This window comes from Acanthopagrus latus, chromosome 12 (assembly GCF_904848185.1).
Source record: "Acanthopagrus latus isolate v.2019 chromosome 12, fAcaLat1.1, whole genome shotgun sequence".
Lineage (NCBI taxonomy): Eukaryota > Metazoa > Chordata > Actinopteri > Spariformes > Sparidae > Acanthopagrus > Acanthopagrus latus.
The window spans coordinates 11494260-11516221 of NC_051050.1; the positions used below are offsets into that span (position 1 = coordinate 11494260).

A 21962-nucleotide genomic window follows, 5' to 3' on the forward strand; every position below is an offset into this window, starting at 1 on the left:
ATAATAACTGATTTGGCTGTAATTGTACACCATAAGCGTAAAAAAAACACATAATCACTGCAGTTGCTACCCCCGAGCCCAGCATGCGGTCGGCAGGCGGAGGACGTCCCACTGTGGGACTCTGTGGCACTTTTCTGTCTGAGGCAGAAAAACCAGGGGAAAAGAGGCTGACGGATGGACCGGAGCCGCAGCCGCAGCCAGAGACTGATGCTCGCAGGCCACAGCCGGGTGAAGGCGGGGATTTCCAAAGAGCCGCCACCTACGGCAAGGGATGTTCGCTCTCAGTAGTTTGCTCCGCTTTTGCTTTTTGATGCGCAACTTTGATGAGAAGAAAACAGATTTCAAAGAGCCGCAAAAACAAGCCTAGAAATTTCCAAAGCGGCGCCTCACATTAAAGGGTGGTTGAAGAAGTGCAAGCGCCGCGTTTCTAATTTTCCAGCTATATCTGTTTTTTTTTTTTTCTTTTTTTCTTGGTTATGTCATCACATCTCATTCTGCAGTAATAGTATGAATGTTTTCATGAATGCCCCAGCAGTTCTTTCCCAGCAATGCAAATGAGGGTGGCGTGATATATGTTGCAATATGAAATAAATAAATAAAATAGGAGAATAGCTGTATTTGGAAGTAATTAATCAGTCTAGAATGACTGGGGGTGAGCCGTATCGACGAGAGGGGGGCGCATTTTATCAAGCAACCAAAGTAGGCCCTGCTTTGTTTGGTTCATCAGTCAAGAATGCGAGAACGCCGCTCCTGCATGTTACTCACAAAAACGACAGATTCCGATGTGTCCAAGAGCCTTCAAACCGGAAATCAAATGAGAGCTGTATGCCTCTTGCAGTGTGACGCGTTTGGGATCATTTTCCTCGCTTGATGTGCAGTGATCAGTGGTGTGACTACCGAGCAGGCACTCATTGTGATTTTGATGCTGCAACAGTGACTCATGCTAAAGTGAACACAGAGCTGTTTATCAATTTGATTTTGATCAGCTGAGTCAGTTTGGAGTACAGACTCTTTTCAAAGGTTATAGTCCCCATTGTCACACTGCCCCTCTTAGCTGGAAAACGCAACAGATCCACATCGTATAGTCTTATGTGGTCCACGTTCAAATGAATGACAGCATCTCTGAAGATGGAGGCTTAACGCAAGTTAACGCAACACAAGAAAAATCCAGGCGCTTGACAAATGCAATTTTATTGTGACGTCAAAATACCCCTTACTGAGAGTGACAGGAGCAGAAACTCAGTATAGGTCTTTATTTGCTTATTTCCACTAACTGTATGCACATAAAATAGTCAAAGGCGAGCGTTTAGGTGGAATATCAGCAAATACATCGAGCAAAGAGGCGTGAGAGGTCACACATTTGCATAATTCCCGAGCTGAGACAGAAGTGTAAAGAAGAATTCTGCAGACTGAATACCTGAGAAAACTTCAAATCAGGTCAAGAATATAAAGTTGTTTGTTTTTTAAGTCTCAGTATTTCCTATACAGCTGTGTACTCAGCTTTAAGAGACTTTATTCAAACAGGAACATCTATTGCATTTGCTGGAGACTATTTTTAGCTGTGGATTACAGTGCATTTGGCTCCAGCATCATCTGCAAATTGAGTAGATTTGAGAGATTTGTTGACAATAACAAGTTTTTCCTCCATTTCCATTAAAAAATACTAACAAGTGTTAAAATTTGTCACGCGGACTGCAGGCACGCCTCCTCACGCCTCCTCACACCTCCTCACGCCTCCTCACACCTCCTCACACCTCCTCACGCCTCCTCACGCCTCCTCACGCCTCCTCACACCTCCTCACACCTCCTCACGCCTCCTCACACCCAAGCACCTTAAATGCTGGCGTGCTCATGACACAGTACACAACGCTTAGTGTGTTTGTCTTTTTATCGAAATCAAAACATGTGTGCCCATGTGTTGGGTCAATTCGGAACATGAAGATGTCAGAAGTTTAATTGTCGCGACAGCATCAGCAAGAAGTGTTTTAAGCTGGTGCAGGCTGGATTTTACCACAATGTGAAGAATGTCAGAGGGAAGCGTCACCAGCTGTGCCGCACCTGTGTGGTTCCACTGTGTTCCAACAGAATCGGCTCTTCGCTGGTGTCTCGAGAAATATTAAGTACGGTTCAGAACACTACCATCGGTTTTCTGCCGCTTGAACCAGGATTGCTATTCAAGCTCTTTTTTTTTTTCTTGCACACTTATTTTAGGCTACCCAAAAAATGTTCTCCCTCAGACTTTTTTCCACCAGAGTGGATCCTTAAATCTGCACTTTGAAGTGAGGCGAGCGTCTGAAGTGCGAACACATGAGGGGGAGTTGGGCGAGTTTTTAAATACAGGCTTGGCCAAAATATGTTCAAGGAAAACCTTGGATCTTACCCTCCCCTCAGCACCCCCCCAACCCCATCCCCCTTCCATTCCTCATGCTCAATTTGGGCTCTCTCCAGCCTTGTTTTAACTGTGTGACAAGCGAACAACAAAAACACACACTGCTCGCGACCGACGTGCATTAAAAAAAAAAAAAAGAGCCTCAGACACGCGCATCCACTGCCTCCATGAATATGTTAATTCAGCCTTTTGTAGGACACCTCTAGTTCCGTAGGTGTGAATGATATTCCTATAAGGCAGCATGTACGGTATATCCGCGGGCTCTTACTGGAAAAGGTGTCGCATCAAGTTCCCACTGTGACAGAGAGCACCTGGCGGGGGGGAGGCAGCAGTTTGATCAAAGCTAGCACTCAGCAAATGAAATAAGTTTGGAGGGATTTTGTTTCGCATTCATTGTTTTTCCTGGGTTTTTTTTTTTTTCTGCTTTGTTTGCATCTCCCATCAGCTGAGAGGAAATTATTCGCCCGGCCGTGGCAATCTCTGCTCCAAGAGAAGCTCCGTATTGCAATGAGGAAGAATAAATTGCTTTTTTTTTTTTTTTTTTTTTTTTTTCCTTTCTGCCAACATCGTGTTTCTGTGCAGATGTGAGAATGAATTTCAATAGCGCCGCGATTAGTTTCAAATGAGATGGTGAGATTAAGGGTACGTTGCTTACATTTTGGAGGGGGAAAAGATAGCGTATCCGTGCACATCGTCTGCCTCTGTGATGTTTGTGCTGCCCCGTGTTTTCATTGCACCTGATTAGAATGTGCAATTAATTCTCCATCGCTGTTTAGCGGTCCCTCAAACGCCAAAGTATCCTGTTAATGGATGATAAAGGCCGGCGTCTCCTCTGTATCAGCTCACATCCCAGATCTTCTTCTCTGCCTCTGCTCCACTTTTACCTCATCCCCTTCCACCCCTCTCTTCATTTACAGTCTCACTGACTCTCGTGTTCACATTATTCCCTGGTCTTGTTTGGCTTTTTCCTTCTTTCCTTTACCTCATTTATTTCCCTGCTACTCCCTCATCCCTTTTGACTCCCACCTTATTTCCGTCTTGTTATCCTCTCCAATTGCCACCTATCTGTCTCTGCCTCTCCTCTCTCCCCCATGTTTCCTGCCCTCCTCTTTTATCTAAATCCACTCCTGACACACACATCTTCTCTCCTCTTGCAGAGCGGAGGCAGCAGGCTACCAGCGAGTGCTGCAGGTGGACCTGGAGGTGAACGGGCTAATGGTGATCCAGGGGGGGAGGGAGGTGACATGGCAGGTGGAGTACCCACTCACCAGAACCCTGACCAGCGAGGTGCCGACCATCATCCGCCTGGCGCCGCAGGACCTCGGGGGCATCGTGCCTCTGGCTATGGTGAGGGGGGAGGGGGGAGGGGCGGGCCGTGGAAGCTGGAGGCTTGTTTGTACACAGATATGTGTGTTGAACTCGCTCGTTGCGGCGCTTACATGTCTGTATTAATGCAGGATGCTCAAATTTTAAACTCAACAACAGGCGTTTTAACTTGAACTTCCACCTTTTGGGTAGTCATTTTGTTTAAAAAAAAAAATAATTAAAAGTACCAATACTAAACTGTAGAAGTATGTAAGTTCATCAGGTAAATGTACTTCAAGTTGGATTAATCCTGATTATTTTCTCAATTCACTTATTAACTGACTGACTGATTCATTGATTCAGCACTTGTATTTATCATTGGGTAGTTCAATCTGTAACAAAGCATCTTATTTTGTAAGATTTTCATATGTTTTGAATGCTAAAAGATTATTTTGTATTCACTAAAGTTGTCGAATAATATACTGTAAGTACAGTACAATATTTCCGAATGCACAGCGCTCAAGTAAATGTCCATAGATAGACATCATCAGTGGACCTGCTGCAACACAACAGGACATTACTATCTCTGGTGTCGAAATCCAAAAATTGTTGAAGGACATAAATGAATGGCTCAATGAATGAATACATATGTTGTTCAATACAGCACGAATTAAACTAAAAACAAATGTAGGTATTAAGGAATTTATAAATCTGACATCAGCTGATTGACAGCCCCCTCTTTTGCATAATGACGCAAAGATACATGAAAAAGTTAAAAAGAAATACAAGAATAGATAAGTTTGTGGGCAAAATACAGTGGCAAAATAAAGCAGAAACATCAGTTCATTGGCAATTGTATTTTTCGGTGCATTCAATAACACATTCATTTATTTATACAGCCATTTATATATTTCTTTTTTCTTTTAGTTCTTTATCTTTGTATTTTGGTGGTTTCAATCCTCCATACTTGGTTGTGAGAGGATCTTTTTACAGACCTCTAAGAAAAAATATTCAGTCCAGCCAGAAAGTCTTTGGTGCCCTTCATTCATTTGGCTCCATTTAAGCACACCGGTTTAAAAATGTAAAATGACACATTAGAGTGCTTAATTAAAGTTCCAGCTGAGTATTCGAGGTCCTTGTAGGGGTTGAAATGTGTAGTGGCCACTTTTACACAAAGCTCACCAGGAAAATTATCCTAAAATGCAGCTGAGGATTTTTATGGCCAAATACTCGGACACTCTTGACTGGCTAAGTCAGTCGGCTGTCCTAAATCCAATAGAGCGTGTTTTTGCACTCGATGAAGACGAGACTGAGGGCTAAAAGCAAAAAAAAAAAAAACAAAGCATCACCAGAGAAGACACCAATGTCTTCTGATGTCTGGCAGTCACAGGCTTCACATCTCATTGATGTGGATGTAAAAACCCTCAAATTGAAGCAGAGACGCACTCGTTTCATGTCAGATCCAGTGTGTTACTGGAGTACAGAGTTGACAGACTAAGAAGTCTGTCCTGATACTTTCTAACTACAGAACTGTCAAAGCAATAGAAAGCAAGGGCGGGGAAAGGACAGAGGTGGTAAATGAGTTGAATGACAGATTAAAATACAACGTCCACATAACAATCTATATTGCCAAGGATGGTTTGTTTTGTTTCCACCTGTTGTAGTGCAAATACTAAAAAAGTGAATCCAAGGAGTTAAAAGAAGGTGTTGGACAATCAGATTTTTTCTACAAATATCTACTGAAGTTGGCATGCTAGCCAGCTAGCCCTGGCCCATCCTGGTCCAAAGCTCCTGAGCTAGCCATTAACACTAGCTGATGATATACCTAACCCATATTTGTTCTGAGTAGGAATTTAACAGGTCGTCAGCTCGTACATATATCACCTTCGATTCAGTTCAGTTCCCCTGGTCTGCAAGTCAAAGTGTCCTTGGGCAAGATACTGAACCCCAAACTGCTCCTGATGTGCTGGTCGGCACCTTGCATGGCAGCCGCCACCATCAGTGCATGAATGTAATTATGAGTTACTGTAAGTCACTTTGCACTTACAGCGTCTGCTAAATGGAAATATTATGAACAGACTGTTATTAAACTGCATATTTGATACTAGTCACACAAGATTTACAATGGAAATGATTGAGAAAAGGACAAGTGATTGATAGATAGGCAAATAAATACATAAATAAATACATAATAGGATAGATTAGCATTGTCCCTTAGCATTAGCTTTTTTTCCCTTAAAGCAGCCAAACTGAACTTGTCCCTTTTAATTGCAAGTAATCTGGTTAATACAGCTCTCAGACTGTGTGGACTGAGACGTTAATTGAGTTTGGGTTTAGAAAGTCCAAACATGGATGAATTGGCAAGTGGCTTCAGATTGCTAATTGTGTTATGATAATGACTGTGTAAATTGTTTTCGTCCAAAATGAAAGGAATTCAGTATGCTGCAAAGAGATAAGAATAGTTTTAATTTTCCCTCATTGATAGTGGCCACGTAGAAAATCAAATGCCTTGGAGCACTCCATAAACTTTCATTAAGGCAATTTGGTGAGGCAGCAGTTCGCTGTTGATTTATGGTTTCTGGCCAGTAGACTAGCCTTGAGACATTGACTATATATTTCTCAACTTTTAATGTCTTTGTAAAAGTGAACAACTTCCTTTGTCAATGCTGGAATTGCTTGGTTTTTTAAACGTAATAAATAAAGAGACTAAGTGTTGTGTGCCCTCTCACAAGAGGGTGGTGGTTCAAAGAGAAAAGCCTTGTCTGACTGTTGAGACTCATCATCTGGGGGTTTGTGTTGGTTAACATGCAGTTCAGTGCCATCTGAAAATACATTGAGGGTTCAAATGAAATGAATTGGGAGCCCACAAAGGAGTACAAGTCTTTTGATGTGGGAAGATTCTGCGCTGTGAAAAAATGAATCGCATTCATTCATTCAAAGATGGAGAATTTAAATTTAACTTTTGCCTTGAAGCTTGTTCATGTATTAAATTTCCACAAATTGAATTTTCTTTTCTTTTGTTGTGACTTTTGACCAAGAAATATAAAAAATGGCATATTTCTGATCAGGTAATGCTCCAAAAAACTTGTAATACAATGACTATTTAAAGTAACTACCTGGGGGAATCTCATGGTCGTGAATATTAGTTAATATTTGTTTATTAAATCCACCTGTAGTATCAATTAAAGAACAAGACATGTGACGTGTTTTGAGTTTTCATCTTATTAGCATTCATACTATAGAATTCATACAATATAGTTGTATTAATCAAGTGTACGGTGCCTCTAGTATTTTTTAAAGGAGACCTTTCATGCTTTTGGATTTTTGCCTTATCCGCCCATGCGTTATATAGGTTCTTATGCATGTCAAAGGTCTTGAAAGTTTAAAAGCCCAAAGTCTGTGCCAACTGAAGCTCCTCTCTCACACAGAAAACACTGTCTCTAAAATGCCTCGTCAGTAGTCCCGCCTATAATTCAGTGACTTTGTGACATCACACTACATCACCTTGTCACACATTCGCTTAATTAATGCCTAGTTAGCACAGCTACTCTGTTGTTGTCAGGGCTGCTGGGTCAGGCATGTGTGAGCTGACCAATGAGAGCAGCTTGGGTATTCAGAAAAGGGGCCTTAAAGGGACAGGAGCTAAAACAGGGTCTCAGACTCTTTTTGTTTTCATTAAGGCATGTAAATTTATTCTCATAGTAACCGAAATTAAACTATGAACCTGAAAATAAGCATAATATGTCTCCTTTAGTAGCAGATTAGCCAACAATTACTTTGATTAAACAGGACATTAGTAATTGGCACAAATCTCTACCTGCATCCGAACCCGTAGGTAGACAGCAATCATTGCTGGCACTCAGCAGCACTCGTCTGTGTACAGACTGCCAGACACCTCTGTTCAATAAAACTCTCATCCTGCTCTGATGGCTTTTGGCCTACCCTCCTACGGAGAAGCGCACACATGCACACTCTCATACAGTCTGCCAAACATGAAACACAGACTCCTCGCTGTCCAAATCTGACAGCTGCTGTAAACTGAAAACTTTCAACTCGAGGATGACTGACAAGTATCTTAATTGCACGAATGCAGAAGTACTGGAGGTAAAAACTTTACAACCTTGTTATGTGAAAAGAAGGGGGAACGAGAAAAAAACAAATAGGGAAGTGTCCAGATGAACTGTTACTGTAGTTTCATTTCTTAAACTCAGACGTTCATCCTCCTGCAATCACTGCATAAAAGCAGAAAAAGATAAGACTGAGAAATTAAAGCTGCAACAGTTCTTCCAGGCCATTTTCCAAGATAAAAGAACAGAGCAATTTGTATTGTAGTCCTATTGATTACTCACAATATTCTATCCTTTGTGTCTAGACTTGGTATTTTGAAACGCGAGATCAATTCCAAGTACACAGCGCAAACATTTGTCTTAACAAGTCATTCTAACATTCAGTTTAAACTCTGAAAACCAGAGAACTAGACAATTCTGGCACTGCAGATTGGATGATTACGCTTGTTCTCAAAGCAGCTTACCCTTGTTGAAGGAATAGTTAATGCATCAATATCTTCAAACAGGAAACGATTGACTTTAGGAAGAATACATTTTTTAAGGACTCACGAGGAGATTCCATTGTACGTTTAGATCAATTCTCACCGAATATTCTGAGATCGTTACCGCCAATAGTTCTCTGGTTGAGTTTATAACATATCCTTAAAGAGCTCCAAAGATCTCCAAACTGCAAATGAGAAGCTATGAGCAAGTTTTCTGTAGTTACAGAGACACAACACCCCCTCTGAGCTGGACAGGTCCTGTACATGTGCTGAGACATTATAAACTCACTGAACTCAAGTTCTGAATTCTCATTTTCACAAAGACAAATGCCTGTACATTGTTTGCGCATTCCCTAATGGCCTATCGTCGGCCATTGTTGGGCCATAGGGTCTGTGGCTCTAGTCCAGGACTGCCCAAAGTGGGTCCTGTGGACCAAAGTTGGCCTGCCTGATGTTTTGAGTGACAATTGTTTTAGTTTCATTCCAATATTCTTAATGACCTTTTATTTTGCTGGGTTAAATTGCTCTTCGAAAAATCTATCCCCCTTCAGAACTTATTTCTTCATAATCAAGTCCGTCAGTTGAGGGAACTTTGGATCCTAGTACCCTTTTGCGTCTTGATAGTACAATTTGTATTCATATGGAAGCCCGTTTCAGCCAATGAAAGAGAACCTAGTTTGAAAAAAGGTCTTCATTAGATTTAAAATATTCCCACAATAAGTCAGAATCAGGAGATAAAGTGTCATAATTATGAGTTTAGAAAAGTCATATTTATAGAGAAAAAAAGTCAACGTTAACATGGGAGCTAATTATTCCACCAAGACAAGGTTTTCATCAATGTCTTTTCTTTAACTGGGCTTCAATATGTTTGCTTTTAGGCCCAGTGATCTGACAATAAGTTTCAGTTTTGGCCTTCGAGAGGGAAAAAATTTGAGCACCCCTTAGAAGCGGCTACATTAGCGAGAAATGCTGCTTCATCATAACAACTGTCAGTATGTCCGCTGAGAGGTGTTTCCCGTCGCATAGGCGCAGAACATATGAGCTTGTTGCCTGCCGGCCGTAGTCCTGGCGGTGTGTTCAAGTGTAACATTTTGACTGAGACAGAGGAGACATGGGGCCACGCCACAGTCGAGCCTTCGTCGCAGCTCGTTCGTCAGGGCATTTAGAGAGTGAAACGAGTGTGCAACCCCAAAGCCAACGACGCGGACTGCAGCAGAGACAGTGGAAGTAGTTCCATGAACACGCTTGAAAAGGGAGCGCACACAAAGAACACGCTGACTGAGAGTAGCTGCTTTCACTGCATCCTCCGATGAATTCTTGATCCCTTTTCGCGCCTCGCTGTGCCTCTCTGTTCGCTCATTAGAGGAGAGAGACAGCGTGGCCCCCATAGCTCTTTACAGTACACAGCAAATGCTATCATTAGCATTTTTATTCATAGCCTCTGAAACTCACTCCGTTCCAAACTCAATAACATTAGCTTTGTTCTCACAGTCCCATCGTATTATAATCAGGGCCATTAGCAGGAGGCTCAACATTAGCTTGTTTTTTGGTCACGGGCGGCCGCCTTTGTCTAGAATAATTAGAGTTTGGCCAAACGCAGCGTTCTCCATATTGACTCCATTCCAGCGCTTGACAGATAGTGACGGGCGAAGGCAACGGCAGAATTAGCAAGACGTGGTGTCCTCTGCAGGGAAGGGCGGGGGTGGGGGGGGACAGATAAGTCAACGAAGAAGCGCTCCCTCATATCTGTAATTTACACACAGCGCTATCTCAACATCAGGACCAGCCAGCAGTATTCAAGCAGGCTGCCATCAGTCACACTGTCACGCTGTCAGGAACTGTGTTTGGAAGTGGCCTGGCAGAGCACTAATAGGTTGTGCAGTGAGGCTATCCAGCGGCATGCTAAGTGTCCTCAAGGCAGCATTAGCCATCTGCATACAGCCGTAATGCCCCTTATAGCTTAATTAAGTCCTCTTGTGCATATACGGGCCTCTAATTCACTGCACTATCTTTCTCCCGTGCATTTTGACAACATTAATTCTCCCTTTTGCTCTCACCCCTGGTGGATTTCCACCTTATGCGACAGACTTGTTTTTTCAGCCCATGAGCCAGATGCGTGGATGATGCTTACGCTTCAAAAACGCATGCATGCACGATTTATACTTCCATTCCATTACATGTGGAGTTAAAGGTTGTATTCTTTTACTCTGCTACCTTTATTAGATCACTTTACTCACTAGTTACTTTGCACAGATTGCGTGCTGCATCAGAGCCAAAGCAGTGCATCCTCTGAATTATTTTGTTTTATCCGCAATACACAAGTATATGTCATATCAGATCCTTCAAGACTCTAGCTCAAATACTGTTCATATGGGCGACATTTAATTTGACCATGTGTGAGACTCATGAAGCGTAATTGCAATCCTCTAAGTAATCAGCTTTACTGGATGTATCTAATTACACTTGGGGCATGCATTAGACGCTTAGACTTACAGTCCTTCATACATACATTCATACAGTGATGGTGATGGCTGCCATGCAAGGTGCCTAACAGCACATCAGGAGCAGTTTGGGGTTCAGTATCTTGTCCAAGGACACTTCGACATGCAGACCAAGGGAATCGAACCAGCGGCCTTCCGATAACAAGAAGCTGGCTTTACCCCTGAGCTCTACTAACTTCCCTAGAATACAGTTACCTTTTTTGTGTCTTAATTATGTGATGCCATTACATGTATCTCATTACTCCCTAAGTCTGGCGGAATTAATGTTTTTACGTAACACACACGTTTTTTAAGTAGACATGAAATACAAGGTGAGTCCTTGTAGTAAAACATTGCTTTGTTTTTTGGCGGATTTCCCCGACTGCGTTGTTTTTGTCTTGCAGTCTAGTGTTTTATGTAAAATGCTTCTCAGAGGCACATTTATCAACTGAATTTAAATTATTTATGAGCGATGACTGATGAACTTTGTTGTTCTTCCTAGTTACGTGGGAGCCATCATCTCCCTCTTTTCATTTGTTCCTAAATCGCCGAGCACTTTGTAAAGTCTGCTTTGAAATGAGTTCTGTAGATTAGACGTTGGTTAACGAGAAATTAGTAGTACAAGCACTATAGATGTGTGTAATCACAGCTGCCCTGATGCTGTTGGTTAAATGTCTCTTTTTCTGCTCTTCCTAACTGACTTGTCTCATGAGTGGGGAGGAGTGGCAATTATCAATATGCAGATGTTGGAGGGCATTTCTCCATCAATGTATAGATAATTGTGGGAGCTCAAATGAGGCCCATTTCAACAGTGATTCAAATTTATGAGACAAATTGAGGCGCACGTCTGGCTTGATGAAAAGAATCTGTGTGTGCGCTGTTGTCTTTTGTGCGTACACACAGTTTAAGTCTCCAGTCCACACCGAATTTATGCATCCGGCCCCTCGTCTTGATTATTTTATGCTGCAAGTCCGCGAGAGAGACAGGAATACAGGCAGACAGATAAACAGAGTGAGAGATCAAAACAAGGAAACTGTGTTTTCTTTTAGGGTTATTTATTTTACACTGCAAAGCTTTGGTTTTTATTTCTCCCCTCTCAGTTATAAACACGCCTGCGTTAGAGTCAGACTGAGGCCGGAGTTTTTAAGGCGGATGCCGCCAAGAGCTGTTCAACATAAACAAATAAAGCAGGGTTCCTCCGACAAACTTTGTATTGGTGACTGTTCCCATCTCAAGTATTTATTCAGTATTTCTTTACTGCTTTTCTGACTGCTTCCTAATTAGTTATTAGCCATCACTGTAGGCTGTAGCTGATGTCAGTTTCATTATTGATTAATCTGCTTATTGTATCCTCAGTTGTTTGGCCTTTTCCAAGAAGTCCACAATGACAACTTCAGAGAAAGCAGCTTTACGCTACAACGGAGAAGCCGGAACATCAAGTGAATATAGTGAATATAGTGAATTATTCAATTATCAAAATAGGGCCCCCTTAATCTTTATATTGATTTATGCATTGGATGGTGTCGGTCTCGGCCACTGGCCCCCCATCACTTGTTTCCACACTATGTAACTTAAGTGAGAGGGGAGGATCACAGCATTACGTATGTTGACTTCAAGATACAAGCTTTCAAAACATAATATTGTTATGACTTAATGAGTTTTATAACACTTGACAAATTATTACAGAGCTGGGCTTATTATTTACAACAGTGCAGTTGGATTGTGAGGGCGCAGATACAGAGCAACATCAGTAGTATTATTGTTATTTCCTTCCGCCTGGAGAATGTCAAAGACGGGCCTTCATTCATTACACTTTCAACTCTATTTTTGGCCTCCACCGACTCCTGAGGAAAATCTCATGTTCAGGCGGTCGAAGCTATAGTGATGGTTATCACATTAAACATTGTTATTTGATCAAGTGTTATAAAACAATATTGGCTATAGCTGCTTCCATGTGTGCCTGAAGCCAGGAAATGTCTGCTCATCCACACGGCATTGCATTGAGGTTACATTAAGGCTTATTGTATCAGACCGTGCCAAAGAAACACCGTCGCATAAGGTATATATAATCGAATAGAATGAGATAAGTAGATCATGAAGCAAGGAGCATGTCAGCATGCAGCTCCTGTGTCTCCAGAGATGTTAATCGTCACTACATGATAGATATTATAATTGTGTAAAACCGCAATCCAGTGTATCTGTTGGACTCTGGCCTGCATACATTAGGAGCAAGAAACTCGCCCCTCTTGCTCAAAGGCCTCGGCCAAGCTGCCTTTAAGATCACCATCGCTTACCATCGCAGCAGGAGTCGTGACATTGACTGCATGTCTCTAACTGTGGGTGTGAGGCCGAGTTGCACGGAAAGACTAAAACTCCCTTGATGACTAACACCCATACTGTTTGTCCTCTGCGTTGTAGATCCTCGCACACGGACTTTAATTCACGCCTGTCACCCAACATCTCTCTCTTCTCTCTCTCAGGGAGCTTCTATGTGTGTCAGTCAGGCTTTACTTTGAAGCTAAGCCTGTCCATTCTGTAATTTGTTGTTGTACGTTTGTTTACTTTTTGCTGGCTCGCCTTCCCTCACCCTTTTCCCGACTCTGTCAGTCTGGCTTGGGAGTCTTTTTTTTATTTGGCCAGCCATAAGACCGGGGGCCTGCATGGCGCAGCTCCGTTGGCTTATTTTAATCAAATGGGCTCCGGAAGCAGGAGGAGTGGGGTCCTCAGAATATGGAAAGGCATAATCACGAGCCGCCGCTTTACCGCTGCTGACTTTGGCTTTTCCCCACTTTAATGTTAAAGAGTGGAGGAGGTATGAGGAGCGGGAAAACAACGGAGGGCTTAATATTTAATCTCGCTAAAAGTATTTAGTGCTCACAGTTCACAATAACCAAATCCAACAGATTGTCAGGCCAACAGGTTATGTAATGAATCAATATCTAATTAATGAGGAGAGTATAAATCACAGCGGGTCTTGAGTTAATAATCAATGATGGTATTTCTTACTCCTGGTCATGGCAGAGTGCCCCCAACCTGCCCCCAACTCTTTATTTGCTAATACTGCAATTATAGCTGCTTTTGCAGATTGTGTTAAATCGGTGCGGACGGAGAAGTTGATTATTCAGCTAAAAAAACACTTCAGATTCAACTAACGTTCTCTTTAATTTTGTTTTTTTTTTTTTTTTTTTTGGAGTGTGCAGCGCAGGTGCATGCAGACAGCGTGATCTTAGTTAGTGGTTCGGCACAGCGTTTGGTTCTGGCCTTCGCTGACTTCTCTCGAGCGAAAACGTTCTCAAACCCGGTGATTAAAAAAGTTTCGACAGCTGCTCCCGAAAACGACTCAAATCCGCCTCACTCGCGGACGAAAAGTCATTTTCCATCTTTTCGGCCCCCGCCGTCACCTCTCTCGTCATCTCAGTTATCAGCACCTCGCTCTGGCATCTCTTTGACTTCAACGTCGCATTGCAAAACAACTCGGCTGCTGCATTCTTCTTTTTTTTTTTTCCCAAGCTACAAAACATAATAAGATTTCATTATATGAACACTGCTCTCTCCGCTGTGGTATCCCCATTTCCAAAAGAACAAATAATGTGAAAAATGTGTTGATACCTGCTGCTCTTTTCTTGTATTCAATCTCCTGCTATGGGCTGTGAGATGCACCGGTGTTTGCGAGTGGCGGGGAGATAGCCCACTGTGCAGGTGCTGGAGGGAATAGACCTTTTATTTATAATTGATATGAACTGAATAGCTGAGAGTGCTGCAGTGGCAATATAAATCGCACTCACGGGCGCTGTAGGCCAACGCGGCGTGGGACCCGTGAGCTTCCCCCGTCAATCTCAGCCAGTTAAAGGATATTTGAACGGCGGCTCTTCCTTAAGTCAGAGGCATCTGCTCAGTCAGTGAAAAATAAATTGCAGGCCGGTGTTAAACAGTTCTGAAGGCTAAATATACCTCAGATGTGTCCTTCCCCGCCTCCTCTTTTCCCTCTCAATACATCGTTTGTCATTAGTCTTTTCTTGGCTTACAGTTTACCTTCTCTAGTACGGTGCAGAGTGTACTGTGGAAATACAAAGGCACCTCACACACATAAGGTAGTTATGCAGTTCTGTTGTTTGATGCTCTGCATTGCCTTTTATTGTATGTAGAAACAATAATATTTTAGATGTGCTGTAGGTTTATTCCAGAAGAGACACCGTTTCTCTTTTGATAACCTCTGCATGCAGCCGGAGAGAGTTTCTACTCCATTGTTCACTAAAGGATTGCGGCACGGGGGTGCAGTGGCTGGCACTGCCACCTCAGCAGGAACATAATGGGTTTAAAAATCCGCCAGCCAGCGAGGGCCGTCCTTTTGTGGAGCTTGTATATTATTTTCATGTAGAGGTGCTTCGTTTTCCTCCCACAAGCCCAAGGTAAAGCAGTTGGTTTAACTGCCGACTTTTAGGCCCATTTCATGCCCCGTTGTTTAACAGCAGCAACAAGATGGCGATACCTGGAGTTCAACGCCGGGTGAACTTTCACTTGGACTGCATTTGAGCATCACTGACGTGAACGCAGAGTCCATGCTGATCCCGCTGTAGTCCTTTGCGCTCTGTCAGCTCGGAGCGCGGTCTGCCCATCGATTGCAAATGCTTGATCCGTGATCCCTGTTAAAAAAAAAAAAAAAAAGCACTGAGCAAGACATAACGCACTCAACACACCTCTGGTTTATCTACTTTCTCTGATTCATTCACATGGTTGCATGATCTGTAGATAGATAGTAGATAAGTAGCTTTGTTTTTGACTTCATGCTAAAGTCCAGGTTTCAGTCCATAAAAAAAAAAACTTTGACAGACAGGAGTTTGACAGAGACACACCCTTACAAATGGTCTTAGCATCTTCCTTTCACACCAACACCGAACAAACTGGATTTAATGGATGGAAGCACCAGAGTTTGTTTAGTATGAACTAGTTATGGGTGGGTAAGCCCCCCTGGTTTCCTTCCACAGCCCATAGTAAGTAACTCAGAACTGCACCTATATGAAGGACCAAATCGGACTGTGAAGTGTTGGTTGTAACCCTTTAATAGACCCAACCAAGGATCAAGGAATTTATTTTGCAAATGCATTAAAATGGCACCAATGCATTTCCATGTTAAATAAAAAAAAGTCATATTATTTCATGTGAGAAGATAAACGTCAAAAGTCATGACAAACCGACACTTTCTGATAATGGGCAAACATAATTAACTGGAAGATAAAGTTGACTGACAGGAATATATAGAAACTGAATCTGAATCAGTCTCATCTAGTGCTCCGAGCTATAAACTGCTTGTCATCTTTGTTCTTTTTTTTTTTCTGCATACTGTATTTTTCTGTTTTTTAAAACAGATGAATCCAGGCCAAATGATGCCTTCAACCCACTGAGCTTGATCCCCACAGACTAAATTAGTGGATGCGTAATGTGCTATTAGGGGGGGACACCCGATTGCAGGATTTTTAGAATCAAACTGGGAGACAAATCCAGAAGTGTTTTCAAGCATTTTCCATGGCCACCTAGTCACCAAGGGCCTCATTACACAGACAATTCTTGACTGCTGGTCCTGTTTAAACAAAGGAAAAATCCTTTCTTACTATTGGTCCACAGAAGTTGTGTCCTATTCTGTTTAAAGCCTTGTATCTCATCTTAATTCAAGAAATCTTAAATAGAATTGTAAACTCGCACTTGTCCTGGCCTGCAAGCTGTTGGATTTAGCAGTATGGTCTAGACCCGCTCTATTTGGAAAGTGACTTTTGTTGTGAATTGGTGTTATACAAATAAATATTGATTTACTGATTAACAATTTGACTTGTCACTGGCTATCTAGCTAGCTATAATTGAAACCAAAAGGTTTTTCAGTGTTGGCGTCTCCAACAGGTTGCCATTGATGTTTACTGCCCCGCAGGCTAACATCAGTGTTCGTTTCTTAAACGGGCAAGTGTCGACTTTAGCTTTTCAAACAGGCCAATCTGTTAGCCTTTCCAAGATGCTAACATCAGTGTTAGCCTGTTTAAGAGGCTAACACTGATGGTTGCTTCTCCGACAGGCTAAAATACATGTTGGTTTTTCCAACAACCTTGCATCAGGTTAGCTTTTAGCTTTTCCAACAGTCTTACATAAAAATGTTAGCCTCACCAACAAGCTAACATCGATGTAAGCTTTTCCAACTGGCTAACATCGGTGTCAGTAACCTGTCAGCCACAACGTTTCAGTAATTTTGTTGTTCTCCATCTTCACTGTCATTGCCAGTCGGAAATTATTTTTAATTTGGGGCAGGGTCTATCCTAACTTGGAAGCTAAACTAGCAAAATTCCTCTCCTTTGATATTTTGTTTTGCTAAGTGTCCACTGGAAACATGTTTCCGCAATACAACAAAAATGTCATGCTAAACAGGAATAAGACAGGATTTGAGAAGTGTCTCTACTCTCAGGGTCTCAGGAATAGACCTATCGCCGTGTCTTTGGCTGGTGACTTTGATTCAGCGCCACCAGCTTCCGTCCTTGAGCCTTCAGACGTTCGCGTACAGTAACCATCGTCTAAAGAGTGCTCCTGTAGGTTGTCTGCCACCTTGCACGCATCATTCATCCACAACCATATCAGCCCCCGCACACTCCACCCTTGTACCCCGGCTGCACAGAAGCGTAATGGCCTTTTATCGATTCTCCCCTCTCTCGTCGCCTTTCTTCTCCTTTTTTTTTTTTTTTGCTCTCTCCTCTGCACCGCAATGAGAGGTTGTTAAGATAAGCTGAGGAGAGAGGAGAGCCATGCCCTCCCCTTTTATTTATTCATTTTTTTGTCGTCATTGTTGTTGAGCGGGGCGGCAAGGTGTGTGCCTGTGTGTCAGAGTTAATACTTGTGTGTTATATAAGTGGCACATGCATGAGGGGCTAATAATGCAGCCATTTGGAGACATAATTGTTTATCCGCCAATAGGACTTGCATTTCGGCCCCTCATAACCCCCCCTGGGACGGTATTAGGCAGCCGGGCGGTGCTAAGTGAGAGGTAGGTGGATTTCGCGGAAAATAAAGATCCTGTCTTTTGTGCCTCGTGCGTCACTCCAGCTGTCTCGCTAAATTTCACTTAATTCCAGTCTGGAGATCATGCGCTTGTGATCCTGAGTATTATATCCGAGCTCACTTAATATTCAATTCTTCGTGGCACAAACAGCCCCCATAATACACACTGAAGCTCATTAAAGCCTCTCTGCTCGGTGTCGTTCCCGTGTTAATGGCTCATTAGGTGAAAGCAGGCACTTCATCACACGCAGACGTACGGACCAAAGAACACTTTTTTTTATATATTTGTCATCAGAAGCTGTACATTTGGTCTTCTGATATAATCACGAAACAAAGATGTTAATTGTTCAGCAAGGAGCGAGGTTGAGAGTTGACGTGAAGGTCTCGGGTGTTGAGCGTCGGCTTTAAGTGTGCGCAAAAAGTGATTTGTGAGATTCGCCCCCATATCCAAGTTTTCCTTCATTGACCTCAAATCCCAACATACATATTTAACTTGAACATCCCCAACATACACCCACATGTCTATATGATATCACTGTAAACCTAAAATCCATCAGAATTAGATTAGATTAGATCTTAACACTGTAATACTTCAGTTGTGCCCTGCTCCCAGAACAGATTTTATGTCCTTCGCTGCCGGCCAAACAAATTCATGATTGCTGTGAGAGAGATTTGTGTTAAACTGAGACAGTTAGTTTAAAAAACTTGAATAGGCAAGAAAAGCTTTGGATCAAACTTCACACATTTTTACAACTGAGGTGTATAAAAGCAGAGGTTCAAGGTGCCAGGAACATCAGTAAATGGCTTCAGTTGGATATTCTTGTTCATTTTTTAAAATACGCTGAATAGATGGCGGACAGCAATAACATCATTTTTTTAATTTATTTTTTTTAGCCGTCTCTGTGAGATTGTGCTTCAGGGCTGTATGGTAACTTTTTTCCACATTGTACTGGCGCTGCAGAGGTTGACAGTTTTGGAGCAGAGGCCACAATATTGTACAACGAACAAAACGGCTGTTGCAGTCTCCGAAAACATCACTTCATCGCAGGCGTGTGAATGGCAAAGTTTGCGTTGCCTTCAGGGCACATAAAATCTGTCAAATGGTTTCTTCATTTGCCCAGAACAATAAATTTCAAGGACATAACACCTCACACTGTACTAAAACATCCATGAAATATGTTTGGAACGAGCAGGACATAAAAAAAAATCATACGTAATCGCAAGTCTGCAGTCCTGGTAGTCAAACTAACCTTAGCTAGCTAGCATAAGCAACGTAAGCAACGTTAACATTAGCTAATGCTAATGTTAGCATTAAGCTACAACAAACTGGCACCCACTTTGGGGGCAGGTGATTGGAACAACAGCCATGTGGTGATGTGATTGTGTAACAGTAGGGGGGAGACTGAATGCCACATTTAGTAACGGAACTTTATTGACAACTTCGAATAAAGAAGCGACGTCCTTCCCATGTTTGCATTCATCACTTTCATTCGTGTGAAATGGGGGTTAAACACCTGTTTACAATCATTATAGAAAGAGTTTTACTGTAACATCAACCTGTTGCGAGACCCTCAGTCGGGTCGGACTACTCAGGTTTGAAATTGTTATTATAGCAGCAAAACATGAATAGAATGTGGCCTCTAAACTCCAGTCCTCATCACAGCCGATAGAGAAACTTACACAGGGAAATTGGGGGATGATAAGCAAACATCTTGAGCGTCCTTGCCAGAGCCTGCAGGTGGTTGCTGGGGCGGTGGTGGGGCTGAAAGAACATGTAACGATACCAACGCAGGGCAGCAGTGACATTAACAGGCACGGAGAGAGTTGGGAACTTTTTGCAGTTTAAGCAGGCTGCCAGATTGGGAGGGCGCATGTCCCGTAGATGACTGTGGAGAGTGACCCCACAGGGCACATCTGGATCGCCTCCTGGCGATGACGCCGGAGCTGATGTCGACCTTTTCCAGACACCGCTCGAGGTCCCAGAGAATATGGGCCCGGTCTATTTTTGCTGGAAGCTGCACAGAGCAAATCTAGCCAGCTGGGGAGTCTGACACCGGAACAGTATGTGCATGAGGTCAATTTTCAAAATAGAACACCCTGTGCAGATTCAGGATCCGCAGCTCATAAACTGACAAAAAAAAAATAGGACAAATTTTGCTATGGAGCCTTCTCACCAGTGGTAGAAGTATAAAACAAAGGAAAAAAGAGATTAAATTAAAAACAAGCTGAGAAAATCAACAGTATCAGACAAGCATGACGCTTGTGAAATGCACCCAGTGGGGTAACGAAGCTGCAGATCCATGCCACACATATAGACACGTCTGGCTGAATCACAGCGGGAGGCACGTCACGTATGTATGTGAGCAGCGGGTAGCAGCGCAGCTCAAGTCGTCTGCCTGAACTAGCTCGCAGGCACTGCTTCATTAGAGAGAGAGAGATGAAAATAAACCTTGATAAATAAATGTAAGAAAAAGGAACTAGATGTGTACTATTGCCAACCTAGTCGAAATGGCCTCCAAACAGATTTCAGAGAGATCTACCACAAAAAAGACAAATACAATGTGCGGGAGAGGAAGAAGCAAGGCAGAGGAGACCTCTTTTTATTAGGTGTGGGGCTCCTTAAATCTACGACTGAGCTTTAAATGATTTCCTTCTCAAAAAAGAGCATGAGGATGAAGGAAGGAAGCAAAAAAGCGAAGCACCAGTTTTTATGAACAAAGAGCTGTCTTCAGCCGAGTTTTGCTTTTGCCTTTCAAAGGTTTAGGCCTCGCAGACGTCCTTTATTGAAACTAAGCTGTGACGAGCAGGATCCACTGTTCAGCCAACACACTGAGAGCTGAAGGATTAGCAGACGTTGTCTTAATTGATCTCATTATCTGCTTCCTGCTCCTGTGTCAGGCCTTTTCCATTCTCAAGTGTATCAAGTGATATTTCTTGAATGCCTGCGACTTGACATAAAGCATTATTGTCTACCGGATTTTTTCTTTTTTCCACTTGAGATGAGTTCCAGAGAATAGCTGTGACAGACTCAAACAGCAGCGGAGAGGTCCTGCTTTTCGTCCTACCATTCCTTAAAGCCAAGTTTCACTAATTTAAGTCCTCATCTCTGTTTGAGGCTAGCAGCTCAGGCCGCATTAGCTGCTACTAGCATAATGCACCTGAACCTCTCACTCAGCTGTAGGTAGTGGAGTTGCACTCTGGGTAGCGTAGGCGCCCGGCTCTGACAAGACAGAAGAATGTGTGGAGTAAAAAAAAAAAAAAAAGATGTTTCTTGTTGAGCTGCATTGATTTTTATCCTTTTTCAATCAGAAAACCCATTTTCCTGTAGAGATAAGCAGATGTGAGTGTTCAATCATGTATTTGTCAATATGACTCCCATAACTAATCAGGTAGTGCAATGCGAGTAAAACACAGCAGTCATAATATAACATATGTCTTAATAGGAGTAGTTATATGTTGATTATAATGATTCTGTGCACTAACTGCACATATGTTACTTTAATAAAGACTAAAAATATTAATGTTGTTCTTCATGACAAGAATTGCAGGTTTAAGTTTGATGCTATGCGAGCTATACAATTTATTGTTACTGTTTCATTGTTAACAGCTAATAGAATCTATGACTATATTTTTTTTTTCAACTTGTTGGAAGCACAATGAAATATGAAATGAGGACAAACCATTTACTGAGCAACTGTAAAGGTTCATTAACATCAGTGGCAACTTTCCAATAAACAATGCTTTATAAATGTTTCATAAAGTATTTCATTATTTGTCATCAGTGAAATAACCATTATTTAAAGTTTGCTTGATTACAAATTGACAATTAATTTATGTGATGCTTCTTAAGTGTTGCATTCTTTTGAAAGCCGACATAAAAACACCCCTGACATTAATTTCATTCGTTTGTGTGATCCACAACACGCATTAACATTAAATGATTGAATCAATTAGTCAACTGATCAAGAAGTTGATCACCAAAGTCTTCAACAACAACAGTTTGCATAATATGCTTCCACAGGATTTGCTTTCTTGTTCTGTAATATCAATGTAACATTTTGGACTGTTCGTCAGGCAAAAGGTGCGGCCTGAAAACAACTTCTCTAAAACTTGAGTTTCACAATTTCTTTTTGTCTGATCAATAAATAAAACAACTGAAGAATAAAAACAAGATAAACCTAGCAGCGTCAGTTTGAGTCACACAACC

At 42.2% G+C, this 21962-nt stretch overlaps 1 protein-coding gene across 2 annotated transcripts in view; it reads left to right on the top strand.

Moving 5' to 3' along the window:
- The window catches only part of si:dkey-112m2.1 (transmembrane protein 132C), a 167993-nt gene that overhangs the window by 117529 nt on the left and 28502 nt on the right, over positions 1–21962 (top strand). For both annotated transcript variants that reach the window (XM_037117719.1, XM_037117720.1), the window contains one exon: positions 3547–3736. In XM_037117719.1, the coding sequence (XP_036973614.1) occupies positions 3547–3736 (190 nt within the window). The remainder of the gene's footprint in view (positions 1–3546; positions 3737–21962) is intronic.